The following is a 27,436-nucleotide window of genomic DNA, read 5'->3' as shown; positions in this document are numbered from 1 at the left end:
GGGGGGGGGGGGGACGGTGCATACAAAGGGTACTGTAATGTAGTGTGTAGCGCAGGGGATCACCTTCACTACAGTAGCAATCTCAATAGGGCTTATTTTCGGGGGAGGGCTTATTTTAGAGGAATCTTACACAGTAAGGGGAGGGCTTATTTTCAGGATAGGTCTTATTATCGGGGAAACACGGTACATAGTTTTTTTCAAATGTTTCTATTTTAACAGTAAATATAATATTGTTTTTTAAAACTATGTAACTAACTTTTTTTAAAGCAAAGTGCTGAGTTCATTCCATTTTCATGTTGCTTTCAAATGGAAATGGAATTTTGAAGAAGTTGTTACAATTTTCCCCTCTAATCTTAAGCCCCTATTAACAGAACCTGCCTTTTTAGAGTGTGTGTGTGTGTGTGTGTGTGTGTCTTTATGCATTTGCTTAGCAAACACATATTAAAACATCTGCAGTGTATAGAGAGTATTGTGCTAGCTTCTAGGAAAGACACAAACATAATTATAACCTTGTTTCTGTTTTCAAAGGACCTTACCACTTAGGCAATACAACAAGGACAGCTATATTACAAAAATGGAATATTCTAAGTACCTAAGAGAGCTATGAACGTGAAGTTGTGAAAGTTCAAGAGAATGATTGATTGATAATAATAAATTCTGAATGGGCAAATCAACACGTGACTCTAAGTAACCTTGTTTTCTTTTGATGTATCTTCTGCATATAGTTCTGATCTCACTTTTTATGTGAGGAACATAGTAAAGAAAGGAAAGTACTGTGTGGGAGGCACTGTGCTAATAATCGATATGTATACAAATGTAAAAAAGAAAAACAGTCCCTGTCCTTAAGGAGCTCATTATCTAATGGGGAAAACTGCACATAAAAAGAGGGATGGGGAAAGGGAGGGTCCACACTCAATGGGATGAACTAATCCAGTCTAAATGAATGTAGCTTGGTGGGAAATGAAGACATGGATGGCCTCAGAATCCTCTTTAAATAAAGAAATGCTTTAGAAGGAGGTATTTGCTCTGCCTTCCAGCTGTCCAATCAGAAAGGACCAAAGAATACAGAGAATACTGTTGGAGAGTGAGTAGGCTGGTATAATCTCACATGATAAGGAGTTTTCCCCATTTTTCTATGGGCAGAGAGTAACTTACAAGATGATAGGTAGAAGATGGAATAGTCCTTCATTCAGCAATTAATTTTTTAATTATATTTTTATTGCTAGGTGTGGTGGCATGCTCCTGTAGTCTTTGCCTCTCAGGCCAAAGCTGCTAGATTTATTAAGTATAAGGGTTCTGAGTTGCAGGAACATTGTCCACATTAAGTCTAGCACGCTACAAATGTAGTCAGCCCCAGTAATAGGGGCTACCAGAATGCCCAAGGAGGGCTAAACCATCCCATAATGAAAACAGCTGTCAAAAGGGCAAGTTAGCAATGAGGTTAGGCCTATGAGTGGCTGCTACTCTCCTAGCCTGGGCAAGATGGGAAGACCGTCTACTTCCCCCCAAGAATTAATTAAAATGAGATAAAGTAAAATTTTGTTGATCTTTTTAATTGTTATTGCCTACATTTCACAGTAAATCCTTCCTCTAGTCTCTCAGAGAGCCATCCATTATAAAAAATTTAAAAGATTCAGCTAAGCCATACAACAAACAGATCCAAAAAAAAACCTCCTCAAAACCTTGGTGTTGGTTCTAAGCTTGGTTGTAATTTCTTTGCATTCACTTTTTATTGCTTTGTTGTTCTTTCCATTTGCATTATTTTAGTCGTATTTTTTCCTAGATCTGCTTGCATCATATCATTTAATATTAGTCTCTCCATGCTTCTGAGTACTCATCCTGTTCACCACTTACAACAGCACAGAATGTTTCATTATATTTGTATGCCACCATTTGTTTAACCATTCCCCATTGAAAAGGCATTTACTTTTTGTGTCCTGTTATTTGCTACCAGAAAAGTACTACTGTAAATATTTTGATAGTACATGGGGCCTTTCTTCCTATCAGTAAAATCTCAGAGCCAAAGGATAACAGGCATTTTAGTCACTATTTTTTTTAGTAATGTACTCCTCGTGATTCCAAATTTCATACCAAAATGATTAGACCACTTAATAGTTCTTTGAATAATGCCCATCTTTCCACAACCTCCCCTTGCCCAACATTAGCTATTCCCATATTTTGGTATCTTTGCTAATTTTCTGGGTATGAGGTGAAACCTTGAGGTTGTTTTATTTTGTGTTTCTTTTATTAGTGATTTGAAGCATTCTTTTACCTGGTTGTTAGTAGTTTTCCAGTTCTTTGGAGAGCTGTTTGTTAATATCCTTTGACCACTTATCTATGTGAAAAAGTTTTTCTATTTCCTGTTATCAAATTAGTTTTGTAATTTCTTTTATTTCTTTTTTGGTTAATCATTCACTTCCTACCCATAGCCTCTGAAAGGTATTTGATCCATTACTTTTTTTTTTTCTTTTTGAAGGGCAGTTGGTTAATTGACTTGACCGAGGTCACATGGCTAGTTTTTGTGTTAAGTGTCTGGGGCCGAATCCAAACCCAGGTCCTCCTGACTCCAGGGCCGGTGCTCTACTCACTGCGCCACTTAGCCACCCCAATCCATTACTCTTATAAAAAAAATTTTTGTGTGATATATTTAATATTCAGGTCATATATCCATTTTGAATTTATTCGGGTATACAATATAAGATTTCAAATCTAAACCTAATTTCTGCCCAACTGCTTTTTTATTTTCCCAGCAAACCTTGTTAAATAGGAAGTTCTTTCCTAGGTATTTTGTTTTTAGGTTTTTCAAATACTAGCTTGTTGAATTCATTTATTTCTGATTCTTGTCTTGTCTCTCCTATTGATCTGGAGATAACAACAGCTACCTCACTGGCTTGTTAGGATCAAATGAGATATCCAAAGTATTTTGAAAGCCTTAAAGCACTTATATATGATAGTTGTTGTTGTTATTATTATTATTATTGTTATCATTATCTACATTTCTGTTTATTTATTGGTACCAAATATATTTGCTTTACTCTGTAGCATAGTTTGAGTTTGGAAAGTTCTAGTGTCCTTTCATTCCTACTTTTTCTTTCATTTTTCCTGTGATTTTCTAGAATTTTTGTTTTTCCAAATTAATTTTTCTGTTATTTTTTTTGTTTGATTTAGCATTGGTTCAATAAATTAACATCAGATGGTATTAGCATGTTTACACTGGATTACCCAGTGTGAGCGTCCAATTCTCTTGGAATTATAGATATTCTGGAGGGACGTTGTGGAGTTGTCTGTACAGGCGTTAAACGCGCTGAAGTGGACCGACTTCTGCTGATGAGTGTTCTGATTGCTTCCTGGATTTTGTTATTGTTGTATATTAATACTGCTTGAGCTTTATTTCATGGGTTGGAAGGAGCCCTGAGCTTGTTGCCAGCAACTTTACTGAATTTTAATTGCCTCGGTTAGTTTCTGATTCCTTAATATTCTCTAGGACCACCATCATGTCATCAGAAAATTGGGGTTTTTTTTTCCTCTTCTTTGCTTATCTTTATGCCTTTATGATCTTTCTCTTGTCTTTTTGCTTATTGCTGCCTTTTCTAAAAATATGTTAAATAACAGTGGAAAAGGGAAAGCATCCTTGCTTTACCTCCTGTATTTGTTTCCAAAGTGTCTAGTTTATTCCTTTTACATAAAATGTTATTTTTTTTTTTAGTTTCAGCTGGGGTTGGCTTTTTTTTTTTAACCCAATCATTTTTAGGGGAAAAGTTTTATCCTAATATTTTATAGGATGTTTTACCATAAATGAGTGTTATATTTTGTCAAAGGCTTTTATTGTAGCTCTGATGTGATTATATGGCTTCAGAGACCTTTTTTAAGGATATGAAACAATAAATTGTATTGTTTTCTTTATGTGTAGTTCCATCCTTATACATCTCTGCTATATATCCAGTTTCATCATAGTAAATAGTTTTTTGAGTATGTTTCTGCAATCTTTTTGCTAGGGTTTTGCTTTAAATTTTTGAATTCATTTATTAATTAAATTAGCCTTATAATTCCTTCTTTGTTTTAACCTTATCTGGAATTAGAGGAATTAGTATATTTCTCTTAATAATGAATTTGATAGAGGATGTTTGTTTCTCAGTTTTTGAGAATAATTCATAAATTATTCTTTAAAAGTTTGATAGAAATCTCTTGTAAGTCCACCAGAATTAGGGTTCTTCTCTCCACCTCATGGTTCCTTAAAAGTGAGTTCAAGTTCCTTTTTTGAAATAGGATCATTTAAGATCTCTTAATCTGGTATTGTATTAATTTCAAGTATTTTCTATTTTTCCATATAATCTTCTTCCGAATTTTCAGTTTTTTTCAGCATATAATTGAATATAGTAGGTTCTAATAATTTTATTTCTATTATGTTGTGATTTTACCTTTTTTTTTTAATTTCATTTTCCCCATTCTCTTATTGATTTGGTTAAAAGTTTATAAGTTTTGTTAGTGTTGTCAAAAAAAGATCTTTCAGTTCTGTCAGTTCTGTAGTCTTTTGAGTTCTAATTTATCTTTTTCTCTTTAATTTTTTAAATTTTCTCTTGTGCTATTTTGGGTTTGTTTACTTGTTGACTTTCTAATTTTTTAATTGAATGTTCAATTCATTAATTCTCTCTTTTTTCTATTTTGTTAATGTATGTTTTTAGGGATATAATTTTTCCTCTGAGGACTGCTTTAGCTGCATCCCAGAAATTTTGGTATGTTGTCTTGTCATTATCCTTGTCTTTCACAGTTATTGTTTCTATGATTTTGACTTACTACATTCTTTAGGATTTCATTAGAAGATCTTCATTTAGATCTGTTTCTTTTGCTTGTGCTCCTTTAATTGATAAATAATTTTTATTCTGGTATGGCCTAAAAGGATGTGCTAGGAATTTTACTTTTTTACCTTTATTTGCAATTTCTCTATGCCTTCATAACAAGGATTTGTTTTTGTAAAAGTTCTGTGTAATGCTGAGAAATTGTATTTAGTAGATTCCATTCAGAAAGCACCACAAATCCTCTAACACTTCAGCTCTATGTTTTCCATTTTGTTTATCCTTTTATTAGATTTGTCCAGATCTGAGAAACATTAAAACCTCCTATTATTTAGTGTTACTTTGTGTCTCTTTCAAATCCATTCATTTTTCTTTTCTAAATTTAGATGCTATCTGTTTGTGCATATATATGTTTAATATTGATATTGGTTCCTTGTCTGTGGTACCTTTAAGCAGAATATAATTTGTCTATCTTTATTGGGATTGTGAATTCTTTGATAGCTTGATTATAGTTGTTCTTTTGAAGTCACCAGATTTACTGTAAATTTTATTCCACTTTCTCAGTTTTGATTCTTTATATGTCTTTACTTTTCAAATATGTTTCTTATAAACAACAAATTGGAGTTTTGTTATCCATTCACATTTAAATTTCAATTTGTGTGTTCCCCTATTTGTTTCTCTAGTATTCTTATTTTCCAGGTTTTTCTTCATCTTTAAAGTCAGTATTTTATTCTGAAATTTTATTTTGCTCAAGCTTTGTTGATGTGGCCTTATTCCTTATGTTCTCCCACCACATCCCCACTCCTTTTTGTCAATCCTTTACCATGGGTGGGTGGCGCCTTACCACTCAAATTATTTATTTATTTTTCTTTCTATTTATTCTCCCATTTTTCTCCTCTCTGTTACATGACTGATTCAGAATCTCCCATCCTCTCTTTCCTGCCATTAGTTTTCTTAGTTTTTTTTTCTGCTCTATTTTTCTAAGAACAATTTTCTCCTTTTTTCTTGTTTTCTCTACTTTGTATTTTGAAGTTTTATTCTCTTATTTATTCCCTTTTTAATCTCTTTATTTATCTAATGGACTTAAAGCTTATTAAGTAATAGATTTGAGCTCCTCTTCTAACCCATTTATGTATTGTTCCCTGGGTAGATCTTGTCCCATAGTCCTTTTTTTTTTTTTTCTTTTTAGGTATATACTCTAAAAACTTTAAATTCATGAGCAAAGGAATAGCCTTTTTCTAATTTGTGCCATCCAGTTCTACTTTTCTCATGATCATTGTTCCACCCATTTACCTTGCACTGTCTTTTTGGGATCTGTGTCGTCCTCTTCCTTATTCTCCATTCCCCTTTGCAGATATACTTAAACTTCTGAGTATCTGCTGCCTTAGAAGTTCAGATATCCCTTCTCCTGGGACAGAATATTGCCCATGGAGGCGTAGTACTTTGTTGGAGAAGGTTGTCTTCCATAAATCTTCCATATTTAAGCCTGCCATGTGGTTCTCATCTCCTCTGTAGGTATTTATTTCTGCATGTATTCTTTCACCAGTCATTCAGCAAGAATTTAAATTTTTAATATGTTCTAGGAATTGTGCTAAGCACTGAGTATACAAAGAAGAGTGAAAACAAACATGTATTCTTTTAACGTCATTGCCTTCTGCCTCCCTTCTAACAGATTTGCTTTCACTTCAGTATTTTTGCATTCCAGATCTGTTTATATCATTTGTTTCTTTGGAGAAACTCTTGTCATGGATTCTTTTTTTCCTACTCTGCTATTAAGGTGTTTGTTTTTTCTGCATTAAGAACTATAGCTTTTTTGAGGGGGGAGTCTTTTTTAATAATTTATTATTTTGCTCCCAATTACATGTTTTAAAAAAAACAAACAATTTTTAACATTAATTTTTGAAAAAAAATTGAGTTCCAGATTTTCTCCCTCCACCTCGTTAAGAGGGCAAGCAACTTGATAAAGGTTATACATGTGCAATCATACAAAAGTATTTCCATGTTAGTTATATTTTGAAAGAAAAAAAAGCAAAATAAAGTATGCTTCAATCTGCATTCAGCCTCCATCAGTTCTTTCTCTGGAGATGGTAGCATTTTTCATCATAAATCATTCGCAGTTGATCACCGCTATGATAATACTATTACTGTATACATTGTTCTCCTGGTTCTACTTAATTTGCTTTGCATCAGTTCGTGTAAGGCTTTCCAAGTTTTTCTAAGAGCATCCTGCTTGTCATTTCTTATAGCAGAATAGTATTCCATCACACTCAAGTACAACAATTTGTATAACCATTCCCCCGTTGATAGATGCACTCTCAATTTCCAGTCTTTTCTTCCATTAAAATATCTTCTGTAAATATTTTTGTAGGTCCTTTTTGTTTTTTATCTCTTTGGAACACAGACCTAGCAGTGGTATTGGTTGGTCAAAGGGTATACATAATTTTATAGTCTTTGGGCATGGTAGAACTTAGAACTTTTGACATACATTTCTTCTTAATTTCTTCTTTTATGGATTTTCTTTCTCTTTTGAACAATTCTGTAATTTCTTCTTCCATGCTATCTTGGGGTTCCATAGGATTTTGTGCTTTTGCAGCCATTGGTTCTCTTTCCTTTGCCATATAGACTTTTGATAAACTTTGTAATCTCTTTGAAGGTTTAATACACTCATCCTTCTAATTTTAGCATCCCCTCTGTTGATTTGTCTGCTTGTGATTTGGGGTGTGTTATGGAATGTTCTGAAATGGAAGAGGATTCCAATATAGGCCCCAAACATGAACACTGGGATCAGTATGCTTCTTACTATTAACAGCAAGGCTGGCAAGGAAGGCATCCTGAATGAGCACTTTCAGGATTTGTAATGAAGATTTTACCTTATCATGGTTTGTTCCTGTGTTTCTTCTGTCCCCCAACCCCTTGCCCTCTTCATCTATAATTGCTTAACATTTGGCCCATAATTCCTCCCAGGAGCAGTGGCCAGGTTGGAGAGGTGAAAATTAATGAAGACTGGAACTATCTCATCTGCCATGTAGTTGGTCCCATAACCCAAAAGCCTCACCATCACCACCACTTGTTGAGTGCAAAGCACTGTGGTATATATTAATGGAAATAAAAGTTAGTTAAAATATGTGCTCTGCCTCCATGGAACTTACAAATAGGGGAAACATACATAGAATAATATGGAATACAATATACTATCCTCTATTGATGGCTTGAGAACTAGTATGAAAAATTCAAGGGAGAATAGGTCATTGCTTGCGGAGGATGTGGATGAGACCATCATGGAAGAGTTGACATTTGATCAAAGAATTGGTAGGATTTCATTAGACACAGACTGATTCCATTTGTGGGTGGGAGGACTTCCATGTTTAGGGAGCAAAAGTCCTCTCCTTTAATGGAGAAGGAAACTGAGCTCCAGAGGTTATGGTGATTTAGACAAGATCACACAGATAGTATGTAGCAAAGCAAAGACTTTAACCAGGTCTTTTCCACTATGCCATAGTGCCTCTAAATTGAAGGCTTTTGAATAAAGGAATAATGTGGTTTGTTTTCTTTATTAGAAAAGTTAATAAGGCAGCCATCAAGGACCTTCTGAAAACAAGAATCCAGTAGATTGGTTGGTACTAGAATGATTGCAACAGGGGGTAAAGAAGGGCTTTATTAACAAGAATTAGAGAGCATTAAGAAATGCAAAATGGAGAACTTTGGTTACATTAAATTCAAAAGTTTCTGTACAAATAAAGCCAATGTAACCAAGATTAAGAGGGAAGCAAAAAATTGGGAAAGAAGTTTTACTACCAGTGTGTCTGATAAAAGGCCTCATTTCTAAAATATACGAGAACTGATAGGAATACAAGTCATTCCCCATTTGATAAATGGTCAAAGGATATGAACAGGTACTTTTCAGAGGAACAAATTAAAGATATCTATACTCATATGAAAAAAATGCTCTAAATCACTATTGATTAGAAAAATGCAAATCAAAACAGCTCTGAAGTACCACAGCTCACTGGTCAGATTGGCTAACATGACAAATGCTAGAGAAGATGTGGGAAAATTGGAACACTAATGCATTGTTGGTGGAGTTGTGAACTGATCCAACCATTCTGGAGAGCAATCTGGAACTATGCCCAAGGGCTGTTAAAAAGTGTATGCCCTTTGATCCAGTAATACCACTTCTAGGGCTGTATCCCAAAGAGATCATAGAAGTGGGGAAAAGACTTGTATGTACAAAAATATTTGTAGCAGCTCTTTTTGTGGTGGCAAAGAATTGGAAATCAAGGGGATGCCCATCAATTGGGGAATGGCTAAACAAGTTGTGGTATGTGAATGTAATGGAATACTATTGTACTATTAAGAAACGAGCAGACAGACTTCATAATAACCTGGAGAGACATCTCCAAAAGATTCATGATGGAAAGGGATATCCACATCCAGAGAGAAAGAACTACAGAGTCTGAATGCAGATTGAAGCAAACCACTTGCTTTCCTTTTTTTTTTTGTTTTGTTTTGTTTTATTTCTTCTTTCTCATTGTTTACTCCATTGGTCATAATCCTTTTTTACAACTTGACTAATGTTTAATGTGAAGGTATTTGTAGATCCTATATTTGATTGTGTGACACCATGGGGGAAAGAGGAAGGAGAAGGAATGGGAGAAAATTTGAAACTCACATTATCCATGTCTGAAAGATAGACAAGAAAATAAGCTTCCATCTTCACTTTTCAACTCTTGACCATCCATCAGCTCTTTACCTGGAGATGGATAGTTTGTTTCATCATTAGTCCTTTGGAATTGTGATTGGTCATTGTGCTGATCAGAGTTCCTAAGTCTTTCAAAGTTGATTATCCTTAAAATGTTGTAGAAATTTATTATATAAATTATTCTCCTGGTTTTGCTCACTTCAATTTTCAACATTTCTTATAGCTCATTGGTATTTTGTCACATTCTAATACCATAACTTGTTCAGCCATTCACCAGTGATGGGCATTCCCTCAGTTTCCAATTCTTTGCTACCACAAGAAAAGCTGTTGAAGGTACTTTTTTATATGGGCTCCTTTGCCTCTTTCTTTGATCTCTTTGGAGTATAGACCTAGTAGTAGTATGGGGGTCAAAAAATATGCACACTTTAATAGCTTTTTGTAGCCTAATCAACTCTTAAACAAGGATCCTTTCTACATCATCAACCTTGGTTTCAAGGTAGCGCTTACTACCTTTCGAGGTAGCCTATCCACATTTGTCTCATTCTAATCATTAAGAAGTTTTTCCTTACAAGTCTAAATTTACATCTTTACAATCTTTGCTTTTAACATATCTGAAAATAGTCACAATTAATGTCATTCATTAATGTAATAGCATATTATAATGAAATTCAAATTGGCTTACACCCACTAGATTTGGTGTCCAAAGCTTAGGGTTAGATATGCACCTTAAGTATTCACCACCTTGTGTAAGGCACCTCTCAAAACCTGTTTCCTCTTAGGTCCCTTCCAGCTTGTAAGTCTTTGTTGCTTTGACAGGTGTCAGGTATGTTAAGAAATCTGAAAAGAATGGCAGTGATCAAAATATCTTGATGATCTTAATGGTGGTAACACTGCAAAGTTGACATTTATGTCCTTAGAGATTTGAAATTCATTATTACAAAAGCAAGCTCATTTGCTTATCTTTATGTTTAATACCAAGTTTTATGAAGCAGTTTCAAGAGAAATATTAGGGAGCCATGTCGTGGATAGCAGTTTATTTGACAAAGATCTCGAGTTTTAGTGGACTGCATATTTAATACAGGTCAGCAGTGTACATTAAAAAAAAAAAAAGTTAAAAATGTGGGCAAAAAAAGTTAATGTAATCTTGTTGAGTCGTGTCCAACTCTTAGTGATTCCATTTGGGGTTTTCTTGGCAAATATACCAGAGATTTGTCATTTCCTTCTCCAGCTCATTTTAAAGATAGGAAACTGAGGTAAACAGAGTTAAGTGACTTGCCCAGTGTCATACAGATAGTGTCTGAGGCCAGATTTGAACTCAGGAAGATGTCTTCCTGACTCTAGGCTCAGTACACTATCCATTGCCCTACCCAGCTGCCCTCACCCAGAGAGGCAAAAGATTCAGCCTTAATGCTCCATCTAGCTGCCAGTTTAATCTTAGGCTGCTTTATAAAAGAAGCATGGTATTTAGAATATGATAGTCTCATTTTTAAATTCTGGGTGTAACTTTTAAGGAACAACATTGATAAATTTGACAGTATCAGAAAAGGGCTATTAAGCTGGTCTTGATCATGTGAGGATCAGTTGAAGGCAAGGAAACTTGGAAAGACTTTAATAGCTGAATTATGGCCAGTTTGTTGCTTTGTTTTATTTGGTGATACTTCTTTGATACAAAGGAAGATTCTTAGGGTAGGGTAGTAATACTGTCAGTGGAAAGTGATCTCAATGTAAAAAAATAAAAGTTTTAAGAATAGTACTACCTTTCTTCAAGTATTAGGTCTGCTGAATGAGAGATTAGACTTGTTTTACTTGGCTCCCAAAGTGACAGTATTAGGAGCAATGAGTAGAGAAGCTGTCAAAGAAAGATTTGGGCTTAATGCTGGGGAAGACCTAACAATTAGATCTCTACTTAACAGTGAAATGGATTGCCTCAGGGCATTTAGCAAGTTTCTTTCTTACTAGAAGTCTTAAAGCTGCAGCCATGCAACTGCTTGTCAGTAGTGTTGTAGAAGACATTCTTTTTCAGGGTTCAAGTGAAGATGGGCAATGCAGGACTGATTTCTGGAGTCTTAGGATTTAATAAAACAGATACTTTCTCATTGGATCCACCATCACCAGGAGAGACAAGCTGGGCACGGCTCTGAGAGGGGAAGTAGCTTGTCTAGTGTCATCATAGGCTTGGACAATTTAGAGTAGAATTCTTCCAGTTGAACGGGCCTAGAAGAAGTGACTGCTGCAGCGTCACAACGAGGATCCAGATCCAGCTTTACTATCTCTGTTTCCTTTGCTATTTCTACTATATGATAGAAAACGTACTGAATAAACTAAAGTAGTTTTTAGTACCAGCTCTTATCTCTAACTAGTGCTGTAAGCAAGTAACTTCATCTTTATGAACTCTTATTTGCCTATTTTCAGAAATGAAATGAGTTGATCTAGATTATGCAACCATAAATAGACATTGAATCTGAGACATTGAATCCAGCCCTTTCCTTGTTTTACACATGAAGAAACTAAGACTCAGAGAGGTTAAGTTATTGTCCAAGGTCGCAAAAATAATGTCACAGACAGGATTTGAACTCATAATTTCTACCCCCAGAGCCATTGTTCTTTTCCTTACCCATTGTGTGAGATGGTCTCTAAGATACCTTCTATCTGTAATTTATTTAAGGTTATATAGTATATTGAGTGAAAAGAAACCAGATTTTCTGACTCTTAGTTTTATGCTTATTGTTAATATACTACATTAACTTTGATCCTGAAATAGTAGGTAAAGTATAGCCCTTTTTTCCTCTACCTCTTGTGTAATTGGAGTTTAAAAGACCAATGTTGTGTCACCTCCTCTCATGCTATGCTGTAATGCTTCCATTTCTGTGGATAAATTTTACTATTGTTTTTATTTGCTTTGAAATATGATCAATTATTTGGATAATAACTTCCTTTTCTTGGTTGCCATCAAAAATTGAATTATTTTAGGAGGCAGGCTGTCAATTTCAACCAAAGAGATCTACTTCTTACTTTTGAGTCCACAAGAAGACATTTTTACTCTAAAAATAAATATCAAACCTTTTATGGTCTTGAATGTAGCATCTGATGGGAAAACTTTAAATGCCTCGTTCATGTGAAAGAGTCTTGTTTTTGTGTATGTGTTATTAAATGGTGCATTTCAGTCAGTACTCTTGGGATCCTGTTTTTGGCCCCATTTCCTGTGCACTTTAGAGTTTGCCATTCATTATTTGGTCTTTAAAGCATTGCTTTCTTTTAAGATCAGGAAGGTTAATTTCCCAGTGGTGCTGACCAAGTATTTTTGTGAAGGTCTGTCATATAGCCTTATCTCCTATTTGCCAGGAGCAGCTTTTTTTCTTATTATTCTGAAAAGTGTATCCACTAGACTTCCCTTCAGAAATCCATGTTTATATAGCCTATCCTTTTTCAATTAAGACTCATTCTACACTTCCTCATTCCTGGAGTTCTCAAAGTACCAGTGCTTTATTAAAACTGCCATTTCCTTTTAAGTAATGGCACACAGAGAATTTGTTCATCTTCTCAGTATTGGATGCCGCAAATAATTCTAGTAGGTGAGCCTCTTTTCCCCTGTGTTGTGTGTAATGGATCCCTTCAACTGATTGTTGAATAAGAACTTGGCTCCTCACACTCCATACCCGTGTATATTATGGTTTTGATGTGATGTTGCTTCTCCCCAGTATTTTTGCTAATTTTTCTGGTTTTTAGGTACTGTGTTACACTCCAGCATGGATTAGTGACACTGCCTGATACTACCCTAAATTCTGGTTTTATGTTTTTGGTTTTTTTTTTTTTGGAGGGCAGTTGGGGTTAAGTGACTTGCTCAAGGTCACACAGCTAGTTTTTGTGTTAAGTGTCTGAGGTTGGATTTGAACTCAGGTCCTCCTGACTCTAGGGCCATTGCTCTACTCACTGAGCCACCTAGCTGCCCCATTTCTGTTTTTAATGCATCTTCTAAATAGACTATTTTCAGCTTGACATTTTGCCTGGGTAGAATATTTTCCCACTGCAACTGTTTTATGCCTTAAAGATTCCCATGTAACTAAGAATAGAAAGTTACAGTAGCTAGTGAATTTGTTTACTTTCAATACCATTGTTACCTTTTTCTTTTAGAAAATAGCCTTTTGGGGGGCAGCTAGGTGGCGCAGTGGGCGCCAGAGTCGGGAGGACCTAAGTTGGGTTCCGGCCTCAGACGCTTAACACCCACACACAAAAAACTAGCCATGTAACCTTGGGCAAGTTACTTAACCCAAGTTGCCCTCCAAAAAGCAAAAAAAAAAAAAAAATGTGGCTAGCTGGCGAAATGAATAGAGCACCGGCCCTGGAGTCAGGAGGACCTGGGTTTGGATCTGGTCTCAGACACTTAACATAAAACTAGCTGTGTGACCTTGGGCAAGTCACTTAACCCCAATTGCCCTCCAAAAAAAGGCAAAATAAATAATTAGATCCCAAATTTAAAAAAAAAGAAAATAGCCTTTCATAGCTTCTATTCTCCCTTTCTTGCAGTGCCTAATAACCCACCCAGTTTAGTTCTACATCTGTATTCCTCTTTGTCCTCCACCATTTGGAAAGCCTGTCTTTTCCACCAAGGGTTTATTGGCTGGAAATTTCTAATCTACTCTTTGTGCCACCTTAGACTTTATTCATTCACCTTGAGTGCCTGCCATAGCCCTGGGATAGAAAAGTGAGATAATACCTTCTCTCCCATTAGACTGTAAGTTTCTGCAGAATAGGACTTGTGTTGTAAGCCACCTTTATTACCCTCAGCATAATTCTTACACATGAAAAACACTTAATAAATGTTAATTGCACTTACAGGAAATGAAGATGAATATATGGTCCTTATCTCCAGAAACTTAAAATATACTTTAGAACTGATGTGAAAAAATATTAATTCAGTGATACAGACAAATAACTGGTTAAGCCCAGCAGAATGGGTGACCACATCATTTGGATGGTTAACATCTGAGAGAAGATTAGAGCTGTCATGAAATACATTACTGAAAGAGGGCAGGCTGTTCTGTGTGAATAATGTAGAATGAGGGATAAATTGCAAAGTGGGGATTATAAACCACAAAGTCAGATTATACTAAACCATGACTCGGGTGCCAGTTTAGAGTAGCTACTAAAACTATCACTGACCCTTTTTGGTTAAAAAAAAAAAAAAAAAACCACCATCAAGTTAGTGACTGTCTCATTTACAACTCAACCCAGGTATCTTATCCCCTTTTCATTACCAGTCTACATTTGACTCAGTTAATCTCTCCATTTCATCTGATAAATCATAAGCATAGTAGAGGGGGGCAGGTAGATGGTGCAGTGAATAAAGCACTGGCCCTGGAGTCAGGAGGACCTGAGTTCAAATGTGACCTCAGACACTTAACACTTACTAGCCATGTGACCCTGGCTTAACCCCAATTGCCCGGCCCTCCAAAAAGCAAAAAAATAAAATATAAGCATAGTAGAGCTTAGAAAAAGTTTCTGTTCCACAGTAACACCCTAAACCAGTGGTTCTTACCCTAGAATACATGAACTTGTTTTGTTTAATAAATATATTTCAATTTAATTGGTTTTCTTAATAATCCTTTGTATTTTTTATATTAAAAATTATTCTGAAAAAAGTGGTCAGTGGGGCTCTGTCAGACTGCCAGAAGGATATATGAGACAAAAGAAAGGTTAAGAACCCTTGCTTTAGGCACCTTTAAATGACTCCTCTTTTTTGCTTCTTTTGTTTCTGATGTGGTCATCTCCTGGATTAGACAATATGAAAGACATTTATAAGTCACCATATAAATGTGAGATTATTATTGTATGTTACTTTTAAATATATATTATAAAAATAAATATATATAAATATATAACATTTATATATTAATGGTATAATATATTAAATACAATGTAATAAATATAAATGTATATTTAATATATTATATAATATATAATGATATATTGATAATATGTATATATTAATAAATTTATATATTAAAACATATGTTATATGTTTTGTTTTTTGCTGTTTGGGGGGGGTGGAGGTAGGGCAACTGGGGTTAAGTGGCTTGCCCAAGGTCACATGGCTAGTTTTTGTGTTAAGTGTCTGAGGTCAGATTTGAACTCAGGTCCTCCTCACTCCATGGCCAGTGCTCTATTCATTTCGCCACCTGCCTGCCCTTCTTTACAGAGAAATCAGTTACATGTATTAACCTCAGTGAGTGTAAAGCTAAGATGAAACCCTGGACTCTTATTTTTGTATAATTAGAATCATAAAATGTTTAGCTTTATAAGTCCTTTTCAAATTATATCTTTCAGCTCCTTATTTACAAGTGATAGTACTGAAATCCCGGGAGGATAATGAGTCGGAAAGGGTCATACAGGTTATATATGCCAGCCCATGTCTGACAGTATAATCCTTTACACTGCATACCTTAACAAAGTGGCCTAATTAGTATCCAGTTAGACTAGAACCCACATTTCCTGAATCCCATTGCAGTATTCTTTTTACCCACATAATTTTATAGTTCACAGAGTGTTACTTTGTTTTGGTGCTGGTGACAACTGAATTTTGAAGTAATCTGAAGTTTTTAATGTTAAATTTAAAATATATTATCATGGAATAATAGTATTATAATGAGATAAAGATTATACCTTGTAATGGGAAAAAGATATCACAAAAGAACTGGTATATTTAAAAAAATTTTTTTTAGTGTCTTTTTTCTTTACATTAGTTCTGTTCCAATACTACCACACTCCAGATTGTGCCTTCCTTTGTGAAAAAGATAAGCAAAAATATTGTATACAGAAACCCTGCCTCATTTTTGTTGCTGTAGTCATTGTATTATATTGTTCAGTAATTTCTCTTAAGGGGAGAAAAAGATGATAGGCTATTTGCTATACTCATTTTGTTTTCTTATCAGTAAGTTTCAATTCTTCATTCCCTACTTAGGCCAGTCTTAAATGCTGATGATTATTTGGCTATCTAGCTTTCTTCCCTCTATACTGGTTCTTATAATGCCATTAATATCTATATTGTCTTTTTATTTCCTACCACCATCACTGTATCCTAAGGAAACTCTTAACTTAAAATTAGATTACTGGAATAACCTAACTAGTTCCTTAGCCTTTTCTTCTCTATCTGATCTATCCTATATACCACTACTAAACTAGAAAATGTGTCTAAATTGGAAATTAGGCTGGTGAGACTAAAGACTTTAAATAAGGGAACAACAGTAGATAAGACAGAAAAAGGTAAATTAGTGCAAGATTGTAGACAGCCTTATATGTCAGGGTTACAAAACCCAATGTTTTGAGCAAATGAGCAAAACCAAAAAAGTCTTATGTTTAATGATAGCTGTTATGTCCTTCAGTTATTCTTCAACTTCTTTCCTCTGACATTAGTGACTCTTGCCTGGGCAAGTTCTAGTTTATTCATTTTCGCTATTAAAACCAGAAATACCCAAAAGTAAGCATAGAGCTAACCTCAGGTTTGCACTGGACTATTTCCTTTGATCTAGACCCTGTAGTTCTCTTAATGCTATTTAAATGTTCCTCAGCTTTTATAAGCACCTAGGTTATATATCATTGGTTTATATTCACATTGTGCTCAACTAAAACAATGAATTTTTTTTTCATGTACCTTGTTACTAGGTTATTTCCCCTCTGCCCATACTTTTTTTAACCTAAATACAAAATTTAAGTTAAATATTATTTTAGTGGTTTCTCCTCATCTTTCCAGCCTAGTGAAATGATTGTGAATTGGGATATATTCCCTTGACCTTGTCTCTCAGTTGCCAAATTTTATGTCCTTTTTTCAGTTCTCATTCTTCTTGATCTCCACAGCATTTGATATTATTAATGAACTTCTCTTCCAAAACAGTTTTTCTTTGGGTTTTCACCAGACAGCTCTCCAGATTCCTAATTCTCTTTACTGAAAGAATGTTGTAATTTAGGCTCCTTTTTCTCCAATCATCCCCTCACTGTGGGTACTTTCCAAGGCTCAGTCTGGGTTCCCTGTTTTCTCTCTAAACTCACTCACTTCCTTTTTTTTTTTTTTTTGTTTGGAGGGGTCAAGGCAGGGCAATTGGGGGTAAGTGACTTGCCCAAGGTCACAAGGCTAGTAAGTGTTAAGTGTCCAAGGCAGGATTTGAACTCAGGTCTTCCCAACTCCAGGGCTGGTGCCCTTTTCCCTGCCCCACCTGGCCACCCCTCTAAACTCACTCACAATGGTGACTTCATTAGCTTCTGTGATTAATTATCTCTATGCAGATGACTCCCGTTTCTATATGTGCTTTGCTTTTCTCCTTAGCTCCAGTTCCACACACTCTACAACATGTCTTTGTCTCAAGGCGGATAAGGCAGCTGCTCCATTCTTACTTTGTTTCTGTTCCTCATCCCCTGAAAGAACAATTTTCATTCTGGAAATTTAACAGGAAACTGATACCCCAGATAAGTAGGAGAGTGCTTACCTGCCTTCAGTGAAGTCGGGTCACCTGACCCAGGTGAGCTATGCCCGCCCTCCAACCAGTGCGGGCGCTACCCGAAAAATTAGTGGTGCCACCAGAGGGCAGAAGGGCAAATACTGTCTTGGTTTTCAAAGAGAGAAGAGAACAATGTGCAAACTATAGACCAGTGAACTTAACTTTAGATTCCTGGAAAAAAAATTTTTTTAATGAATCATTAAAGAGATGGTTAGTGAACAGCTAGAAAGGAAAGTAGTAATTACAGTTAATCAACATGACTTCTTCAATCACAGGTATGTGTATCAGCAAGCACCCCAAGTGTTCCCAGCACAAGTTCTTATCTGCTTTGATAAAGGAAAGCAACTCAAAATGGGTTAACAAGCTTACTTTAATCAGTCAAATATGTATCGTGTACCTAGTTCAGGGGAAAAAGGTCAGCACCCCGAACTTCAGAGTATACAGACAGAATTATCAAGACAGAGACAGATCAAGTAGACAGGTTTCCAAGCTGTCCAACCATTACATCCATACCAAGCCTCCCACCCCAGGCTCCAGGTGCACGTTAGCCTAGGGGCAGGGAAGATCTTAAAAATTTACATTCCCATTACAGTATGGCACAGAATAACTTCATTTTCTTTTTTGACAGCATTACTAAACTAGTTGATGAGGGGAGTGCCTTGGACATAGTGTACCTAGATTTTAGCCAAACTTTAGGTAAAGTATCTAATACCATTCTTGCGGCAAAGATGGAGAAATATTGCTTAGACAGATTTAGAATTGTTGAGTGGCTATACTCCCAAGAGTAGCTGTAAATTGTTTAGTGTTCATATGGAAGGAAGTTTCCAGTGGATAATCTCAGGGATTCTGCTTGATTTGGATAAAGATGAGGAAAAAATGTACGCATTTCAGATTTGCAGATGATATAAAACTGAGAGGGATGACAGATGATAGTCATCATCCACAAGGGTCTTGACAGTCTGTAGCACTGGACAAAATCTAATAATGTAAATTCCTACAGGGATAAATGTAGTCTTTAATAGGAAAAATCACCTTCACAAGTATAAAATGAGAAAGCCATTCTGAAAAAGATCTGAAGATTTTAGTTGACCACAAGCTTTAATATAGTAGCCAAAAAAGCTATTTCAGTCTTGGGCTTCATTAGAAGGGGCAGAACTCCCAGAACTAGGAAAGTGATAGTTCTGTTGTGCTCTGGTCAAACCTCATCTGGAGTATTTTTCAGTTCTAGGTATTCTGGTTGAAGAAGGATATTGATAAATTGGAATGACCATGATATTTGATGTTAGGTTAAAGCAACTGGGTACAACTGGCTTGGAGAAAAACAGGCTCAGAAGGAGCATCAAATTTGTCCTCAGATCTTTGAAGGAATCTTATGTGAGAGAGATTAAATTAGTTCTGTTTGGCCTGAGAGAATTCACTGGGTAGAAGTAGCAAAGAGCAGTTTAGACTTGATGTCAGGAAGAAGTTTGTAACAATTAAGAGCTGTCCAGAAGCGAAACAGGCATGTTAAAGTAGATGCTAGAGAACCACTTACTGGGTCCCATTTTTTGTAAGAAACCTTTCCCATTCCCCTTTTATCTTAGTGTCTTTGCTCTGACACTACCCCCGCCCCCCAATTTATCTTGTGTAAGAGCTTGTTTGTACATTTGTTTACATGTTTTCTCCCCTTACTTCCATCCCACTCTCTTCCATCATTAGACTGTGAGCTGTTAGAGTGGGAACTGACTTTTGCCCTTTTTTTGTATCCCCAGTGTTTAGCATGGTGCCGTGGCACAAAGTAGGCACTTGCTAGGTTCTCTTTCATGTGGGGATTTCACCAGCACATTGGTTCCAATTTTTTGTGTTTTTGATTCCTTTGTTAGGCTAATATTTGTTGTCTCCTCAAATGCATAGGATTATAAAGGAAATCAATTATTTTGAAATACAGTTGCAGACCCCCAAAATTTCTTTTTTAAGTTCACAGATGCTCTAGGTTAGGAACTCCTAAATTAAATTGTTGGCCACTGATCAACTCACATTCTGTAATTATATAATCTTTTCCCATAAATCCACCCTATTTCTTTCAAGGTCATCACTATCCTTCTAGTCACCCAGGTTTAAACCTCATTATCTTAACTCATTGCTGTCTCTCATCCCATATATTGTGGTGGGTAAAAGATGAAATGACTGAGGAATCAAAGGTTTGGGCTTTCCAAGCATATTTAGTTTATTAAGCAATACTTGCCAATGGCATAACAGGTTCTAGATCTTCCTCAGCTTTGGCACCAGCCAGCAGATACAGAGGGAGACAGATTTTATACATTAAAAACAATTACTCAATAAGACCAATTAATTAAAAGAAAACAATTAACAAGGATACAAAATTAGGAAAATCTGGTTTCTAATTGGAGGAAAGATTAGGGACTTTCCAAGTTGGAAGGGAGATAGTTAACAGCTGCAATTCGCTGAAATCAGAAAAAGGTTTCCCATTTCTCCCAAGTGTCTGTATACAATCTAAGGAACATGGAAACAAAAACTGATTGACTACTACAGGGCCGATTTTCAGATAAGACATATGAATTGCTTGAGATGTATAATTGTAAGAAAATTCCTTGCATCAGTTTTTGAATTTGAATGGGTTTCTAAGGGTCTCTAAGCAGCAGTTAAGAGGTGGTCCAACTTCCCAGTTAGGCAAAGCTAGGTTCAAACGGTGCAATAAAGTCTTCTCACAATTCCTCAATTTAATAAAGTTTTCTCAAAAGCTGGAAATTGGACTAGACCCATCATTTAATAGAAAGGGAACTGAGCTAGCTCCAGAATTGAGTCACAAGATGGGATCATTGTAGTTCACTCAATTCCCACAGTTAACCTATGTGCTATTCTAATCCCCTCAATTCTTGAAGTATCCATTCATATATCAGATCTTGTCATTTCTACCTCCACAACATCTTTGTCACTTTCTTTCTCCTCACTTCTCTCTACTTGACCTCATGAAGTCTGCCAGAAAACCTTACTACTATCTTAGAAAATCATGGAAATGTTTGTGGAACAGGTGGCATTCAAAGGATGGGTAGGAACTTAAATGTTGGACAAAGAGGGAAAGGAGCATCTTACCTAGGGGGAGGAGAGCCAAGTATGTAGGACTGCCATCCATTTTGACTGGCAGTTGGGTGGAAATAGAGGAAAAAGTTGAAAAAGAAAAGTTGGAATTGAGGGAGATAAAAGCAAAATAGAAAAATTTCTCTGGCCTTTAAGAATTTGATATCTCATTGGAAACAGAGCAGTGACACCAAACAAGAAAAAAAATCACAAGCCAAGCAGATTGTAACTTTGGGGCAATGGAATGATAGGTTTAGACAACATAGAATTCAGAAAAGCAAGAGATGTAAATCTCCAATTCTTTTTGGGAGTGGTTGTCCCATTTTTTACTTGTGAAGACATTTGTTTTTTCTACCCAAGCCCAAGATTCTGTCCTTTGTGGTCTAACTACCTCTCTCTTTCTATGATTGTCCCCAGTGCCTCATATGTGTATATACAAGTATGTGTGTGCGCGCATGCTCCCTTCTCCCTCATCACCTCCACCTCATAGAATTCTTGTTTCCTCTAAAATTCTGTTTACATAACACCTTATACATGAAGCTTTTCCTAATACCTCAGTTGGTGGTGCTTTTTCCCTCCCCCCCCCCCCATTTAAATTGTATTTATTTTGTAATGCTTATTTATGTACAGACTCTTTAACTATACGGTCATTGGGGTCGCTTGAAACATGGGAATAGGACCTTTCAGTGAAGTGGTCTCCAAAACTCCTTCAAATTTGACCTCATCCTAATTATCCAAACTTTGGTCTCACTACTATCAAATTCTACCTCCTTCATGAAGCCTTTCTCACCTTAGCTCTATTTCATCATTTTCTGAGCTCTGTACAGTCAAATCCTTCTTTATTTGCCTTTGTTTTTCTTGTTTTGTGTTACTACTCTTATCTGATGAGACATCAAGCTCTTAAAAAGACCAAAGAGCTTCTATTTTGCTTTTATCTTTCTCAGTTCTCAGCCCAGTTCTCTGCCTGGTACTTCCTTTCTTTTCTAACCTTTTCCTCTACTGGCACCCAATATGGATGAACATTCAACACACTTGGCTCCTTTCCTTCTGTTTCACCATTTAAATCCCTTCCCATCCTTTGAAGTCAAACTCACATGCCTCCTGTTCCACAAACCCTTCCATGATTTTCTTAGGTATTAATAAAGTTCCCAGGCAGACTTTGTGATTTTTTTTTTTGTAAGATAATGTGTCTTATATCCTTTTTTTTTTGGGGGGGGGGGTCGTCTTATCCTCTGCAAGACTCAAGTTTTTTATCAAACTTTTTTTGGTTGTTTTTTTGCCCACCTTTTTTGGGGGAGGGCAATTGGGGTTAAGTGACTTGCCCAAGGTCACACGGCTAGGTTTTGTGTTAAGTGTCTGAGGTCAGATTTGAACTCAGGTCCTCCTGACTCCAGGGCTGGTGCTATTCACTGTGCCACCTAACTGTCCTGACTTAATCATATTTTTTCCTCAGCAATTATTTCTACCCACAATGGGCCCTAAATAAATAGGGATCATTAAAGGATAAGGCTGGTTTGGCACTGGGACTTTGTGGGTATCATTTTAAGTACCTGAATTTCAAAGATGATAATGGGATTTTCCACAAAAGTCCCCCATGCCTTACTTTGGTATACAAACAACCTGGGTTCTCAAAGCCCATGACAGAAGAACAAGGCCCTGCCATGCCCTTCCCAGCTGAGAAAGACTTTTTAATGCCCAACAATAGATTATAGAGAGTTTGCTGAATACCAGGTGATAAATGGTTTTAGCCACAGCAACTGATTAAGACCATATGCCAAGAGGCTGTGATTTATCTGCATTGGCAAAGAAAGTATTTGTGTCAGTGAAATCACAACTCAGAAATACTGGAATGACAAATTGGCAGCACAGGATATAGAAAGAATTCTTTATCCTTTAGGACCACCAATCCATTTTCTAGGCTGACTATCTGCATTCATCCCCATTTCCAAGTTATTTATGACATACTAGTTTGGAATAGTTTACTTACATTTTTTTTAAATCAATTTTAAAAATTTATAGCTAAACGTTATTACAAAATAATAAAAATATTAGTTTTATTCTTTTTAAAATAGATTTATTAGAAAAGTAATCTCTAACCTACATGAACTTTGTAATATATTGAAATAATTTAAATGTGTGGATGTAGAATTGGACCATGATTACTGGCCTCTTGATTAGCTCTAGAACTAGTAGTAGTCAAAGTAAGCTAGCCACACTGAGTACATCTAGATAACATTTAAAATTACTTTTTATAATGCCAAAAATTTAGTACCATGTTTGCTGTATTATAATAAAAGCTCTAGGCCTTTACTGTATGGACATTAATAAGAAATGTACCATTTTCACACTTTGTCTAGAGCACCAAAAATGATTTCTTTGAGCTATATACTCAATATATAATATGGTAAAAATATGCACAGCATAGCTATTGAATTTGAGAAAGGTTACTTTACCTCTTAGTGACTTTATGAGCATCTCTTGCCACTTAAAAACAAAAAATGTCTGGTGTCAGCCAGCTAAAATAAACTTATTTTTCTTAGTTGTATGAGAATTCTAATGCATCTTATATTTAAAAACTAAGCTAAATCTCTTTGACTGGGATTCAGTGGATACTTCAGCCTGACTGGGTGTAATGGGAATGCGAATTTGGAAGATCTTCCCTGCCCCTAGGCTGGGGTGCACCTGAAGCCTGGGGTGGGAGGCCTGTTTTTCAGTCGATACTTCTTGATTGGCCAGTGGGTCCAAAAGGTTGTTACATTCTCTGAGCCAGGAGAAGGCTATATAAGCCCTGATGTGAGGCTTTGTTTTGGGGGCTCACTTTGAGAAGTGTTCTGTGATTTGATCTGTATTCTGGGAAGCCGTTGTCCAGGGCCCCCCCCAGCTTTGAAAAACCCAGATGTTGAAAGCCAGATGTTGATTTGGTATGGATGTAATGGTTGGACAGTTTGGAAAGCTGTCTACTTGATCTGTTTCTGTCTTAATAATTCTGCCTGTATACTTTGAAGTTCGGGGTGCTGACCTTTTTCCCCTGAACAAGGTAAACGATATATGTCTGACTGATTAAAGTAAGCTTGTTAACCCATTTTGAGTTGCTTTCCTTTATCAAAGCAGATCCAAGAACCTGTGCTGGCAGCAAACCCTGAGGACGCTTGGGGTGCTTGCCGCTACACTGGGTCATACAGCTGCCCTTTTAATAGTTTGAGATCAAGCCCTACAGGTATGCTTAGCTCCTTAGGTAGCTTTAGGTTATTCATAAAATGAAAGATTTTAGACTAAGAGTTTTCTAAATCTTATGAACAATTTCATTCTTGTTCTTTTTTACCTTTTTTTAATCATTTTTCTCCCTCTTGTCACAACATGATACATTCAGTGGTCTTCTTCATAAACATTGCTTAGACTCACCTCTTGACTATCAGCAGCATGCCTAGTGTAGAGGAGACCTTCTTTGGACTGCTGAGTTAACTCAAAAGTCCTCTAGACCCAATCAGTCTGCTCATAGTGTAGGCCAGAGGTTTTTGTACTTTGCTTAGAGTGCCAGTGAACTAGATTAAATTGGAACTGGGAAACATTCAAAATAAATGAAAATACAATATAACATCGTCGATCAGCAGTCCACGTGGATCCATTTATTTCTATTTGAGTTTGACCCCACTAATGTAGGACAAGGGACTTCTCATCGGTAGACCTTGTGGGATTGTCACCACCATTTATAAGGAAGATGGGTTTGAAGAAAATAGAATGTAAGTTTGGGCACACTGAGGCCAACTCAGATCAAAGGGCATGTTGGTCAACAAATATTTATTAATTGATTACCAGACTCTGCACTGGGAATATAAATACAATGACTAAAACAGTCTTCTCTTCTTGAAAGGAGCTTGTTTCACTGGGTGAGGAAAACAGTCTTTAGGACTCCAGACATGTCCCCAACAATTCAGTCTCATTGGGAGTATAGGAAGCTTTCCCACTGTACTAGGAAGGTAGAGGTAAAGTTGTGATCTGTAGCCTAAAGCAGTGACTGGGGTTGAGGGTAAGGATGTTCTTTCACAAATGTTTTTTTTAAATCCCATGACTGCCCAGTATCAGCAGCTGCCCCATTCCCTCACACATTTTTTCCTCTATGGGTCTGGGAAACTGGCTACTTTTATTTCAGGTCTTATAGCATCCCTGTTTGTCAGCTTCTTTCCTGCCCTTGCCAGACTTAGATTTATGAGGCCCTCTCAGAAGTAGCTATCTGACTCCCATGACTAAGGAGCTAGATGACCAGTGGCAGGTATCAGGAAGGCCTTTATTGGGTTTGACACCATTAAAGTTTGGTACAAAACCCTGCACAGGCTTCCTTCATCATGTATTTTTGGTCCTCAGAAAATAGAAGAGAAACTAGGGATAGGGGTGGGGGAAAGACATTGGCTGAAGATACTGTGTGCAGACTACTGGGCTCTACTCAAGAATGGGGCCTGACCAAAGAAGATGGAGTCTTCTTAGCTCTCTCTGTGTTCCACTTTGGCAGGTTACTGAGCCTTTGTTGAAATGAAGAAAGAAAACAAAGATAAAAGAGGAGCATGAGCTCAACTGAAGGAGGGTGGGGAAAGGGGAAGGAGCCTTTTTTTCCCCTCTGGTGGCATCAGTGTCCTTAATCCTTATTTAAATCTCCTCATCTGATTTTCTGGAAGCTCTGTGAGCCAAGCCCCCTGCCTCTTACAGGTGTCTTAGTAAGGATGATGACTGTGGTCCTTGGCCTTTCTGTATTCAAGCTTAACTTAGCCTTACTTATCCCAGCAGCTTTTTCTCTCAAATAAATCCATTGATCCAACATTTTCACTGAATGCTTTGGCTACTATCTTAAAGTTACATGCCCAACCCCTATCCCCCAGCCAATACTAGCAGATTTTACCTCAGCTAGAGCCTTAACTTCTTTTCTTCTCTGCAGAGATGGCACCGAAATCCAAAAAGAAAGGGCATCCTGGGCGGGAACCAAAGAAGGTAAGTAACTGGAGGTGGCCCAGCTGTGTGGACAAGAAATCCTTTCTCAGATTTCTGGAAGGAGGGCTTCTGTGCCTTCTTCCCTTTGAGGAAGGATAGGTCCTACAATCTAATCTAGATTGGGTTGAGTTAAGCTATTCTTTCCTTAACTTTTTATTCATTGTCTTTTTTTTCAGCACCACCATCACCACCATCAGCAGGCGCCACAGCAGCAGCCTCCCCCACCAACAAACCAGCTGCCACAACAGCAGCCCCCAGCCCAGCAGCCGCCACCACCACAACAGCAACCTTTACCACCCCCAGCCCCTCCATCAATCCCTCAGCAGACAGCCCCACCGATAAAGTCCTCCCCTCCTCCCTTCATCCCTGCCCAGGTGCCAGTCCTCGAGCACTCACTCCCAGGGAGTGTCTTTGATCCCATCACCCATTTTGCCCAACCAATCATACACCTCTCCCAACCTGAGCTGCCTCCTCACCTCCCACAGCCACCTGAGCACAGCACTCCACCTCATCTCAACCAGCATGCAGTAGTTTCTCCTCCAGGTAAGCAATGGAGCAGAATATGAGGGTGGAGAGAAGGGTGAAATAAGGTTTCCAAGGGGGTCCTGTCATAATGGTGCAACCCATAGAATCAGCTTGCTAGTAAGAGCTTACTCCTCTGTAAAATTTGTTAACCAGGAGGGGAGGAAAATGGTAGGTGTTAGTGGCTATGTGTTGTCTGAAATTTAATTTTTGCTTCTTTCTTCCAGCTTTGCACAATGCTCTGCCCCAGCAGCCATCAAGGCCTAGCAATCGAGCTGCTGCCCTACCCCCCAAACCAGCCCGTCCCCCAGCTGTATCACCTGCACTCTCTCAGCAGCCCCTTCTCCCTCAGCCACCCATGCCTCAGCCACCCCAAGTCCTGCTAGAGGATGAAGAGCCACCTACCCCACCTCTGACTCCCATGCAGATGCAGATATACCTACAACAGCTACAGAAGGTGCAGCCATCCACACCCCTCCTCCCTTCTGTGAAGGTGCAATCCCAGCCTCCCCCTCCCCTACCTCCTCCAGCCCATCCTTCTGTGCAGCAACAGTTGCAGCAGCAGCAGCACCAACCCCCACCACGGCCCATGCACATGCAGCCCATGCAGTTTCCTCCACATATCCAGCAGCCGCCTCCCCCTCCCCAACAACAGAACCACCCACCTCCAGGGCAACAGCCACCACCACCACAACCAGCCAAGCCTCAGCAAGTCATCCAACACCATCCTTCACCACGGCACCATAAGTCTGATCCCTATACAACCAGTAAGTGGCAAGTAGGGGGAGTAAGCATCGTGGGAGATATGCAGTGACTCTTAGGAGTAAGGGCTTCTCTCAAAGCTGCATTTGGGTTTTTCCTGTGACATTGTCATG

General features: G+C 37.4%; 1 protein-coding gene across 2 annotated transcripts in view; it reads left to right on the top strand.

Moving 5' to 3' along the window:
• The window catches only part of BRD4 (bromodomain containing 4), a 193,571-nt gene that overhangs the window by 155,317 nt on the left and 10,818 nt on the right, over positions 1-27,436 (top strand). For both annotated transcript variants that reach the window (XM_069086941.1, XM_069086942.1), the window contains exons 12-14: positions 25,987-26,039; positions 26,216-26,582; positions 26,789-27,328. In XM_069086941.1, the coding sequence (XP_068943042.1) occupies positions 25,987-26,039; positions 26,216-26,582; positions 26,789-27,328 (960 nt within the window). The remainder of the gene's footprint in view (positions 1-25,986; positions 26,040-26,215; positions 26,583-26,788; positions 27,329-27,436) is intronic.

Source organism: Petaurus breviceps, unplaced genomic scaffold (genome assembly GCF_028583685.1).
Source record: "Petaurus breviceps papuanus isolate PSGF00001 unplaced genomic scaffold, PetGlider_PUasm1.0 180, whole genome shotgun sequence".
Taxonomy (NCBI): Eukaryota; Metazoa; Chordata; class Mammalia; order Diprotodontia; family Petauridae; genus Petaurus; species Petaurus breviceps.
The sequence above is the reverse complement of the archived record's forward strand: the minus strand, read 5'-3'. Positions and strand labels throughout refer to the sequence as shown.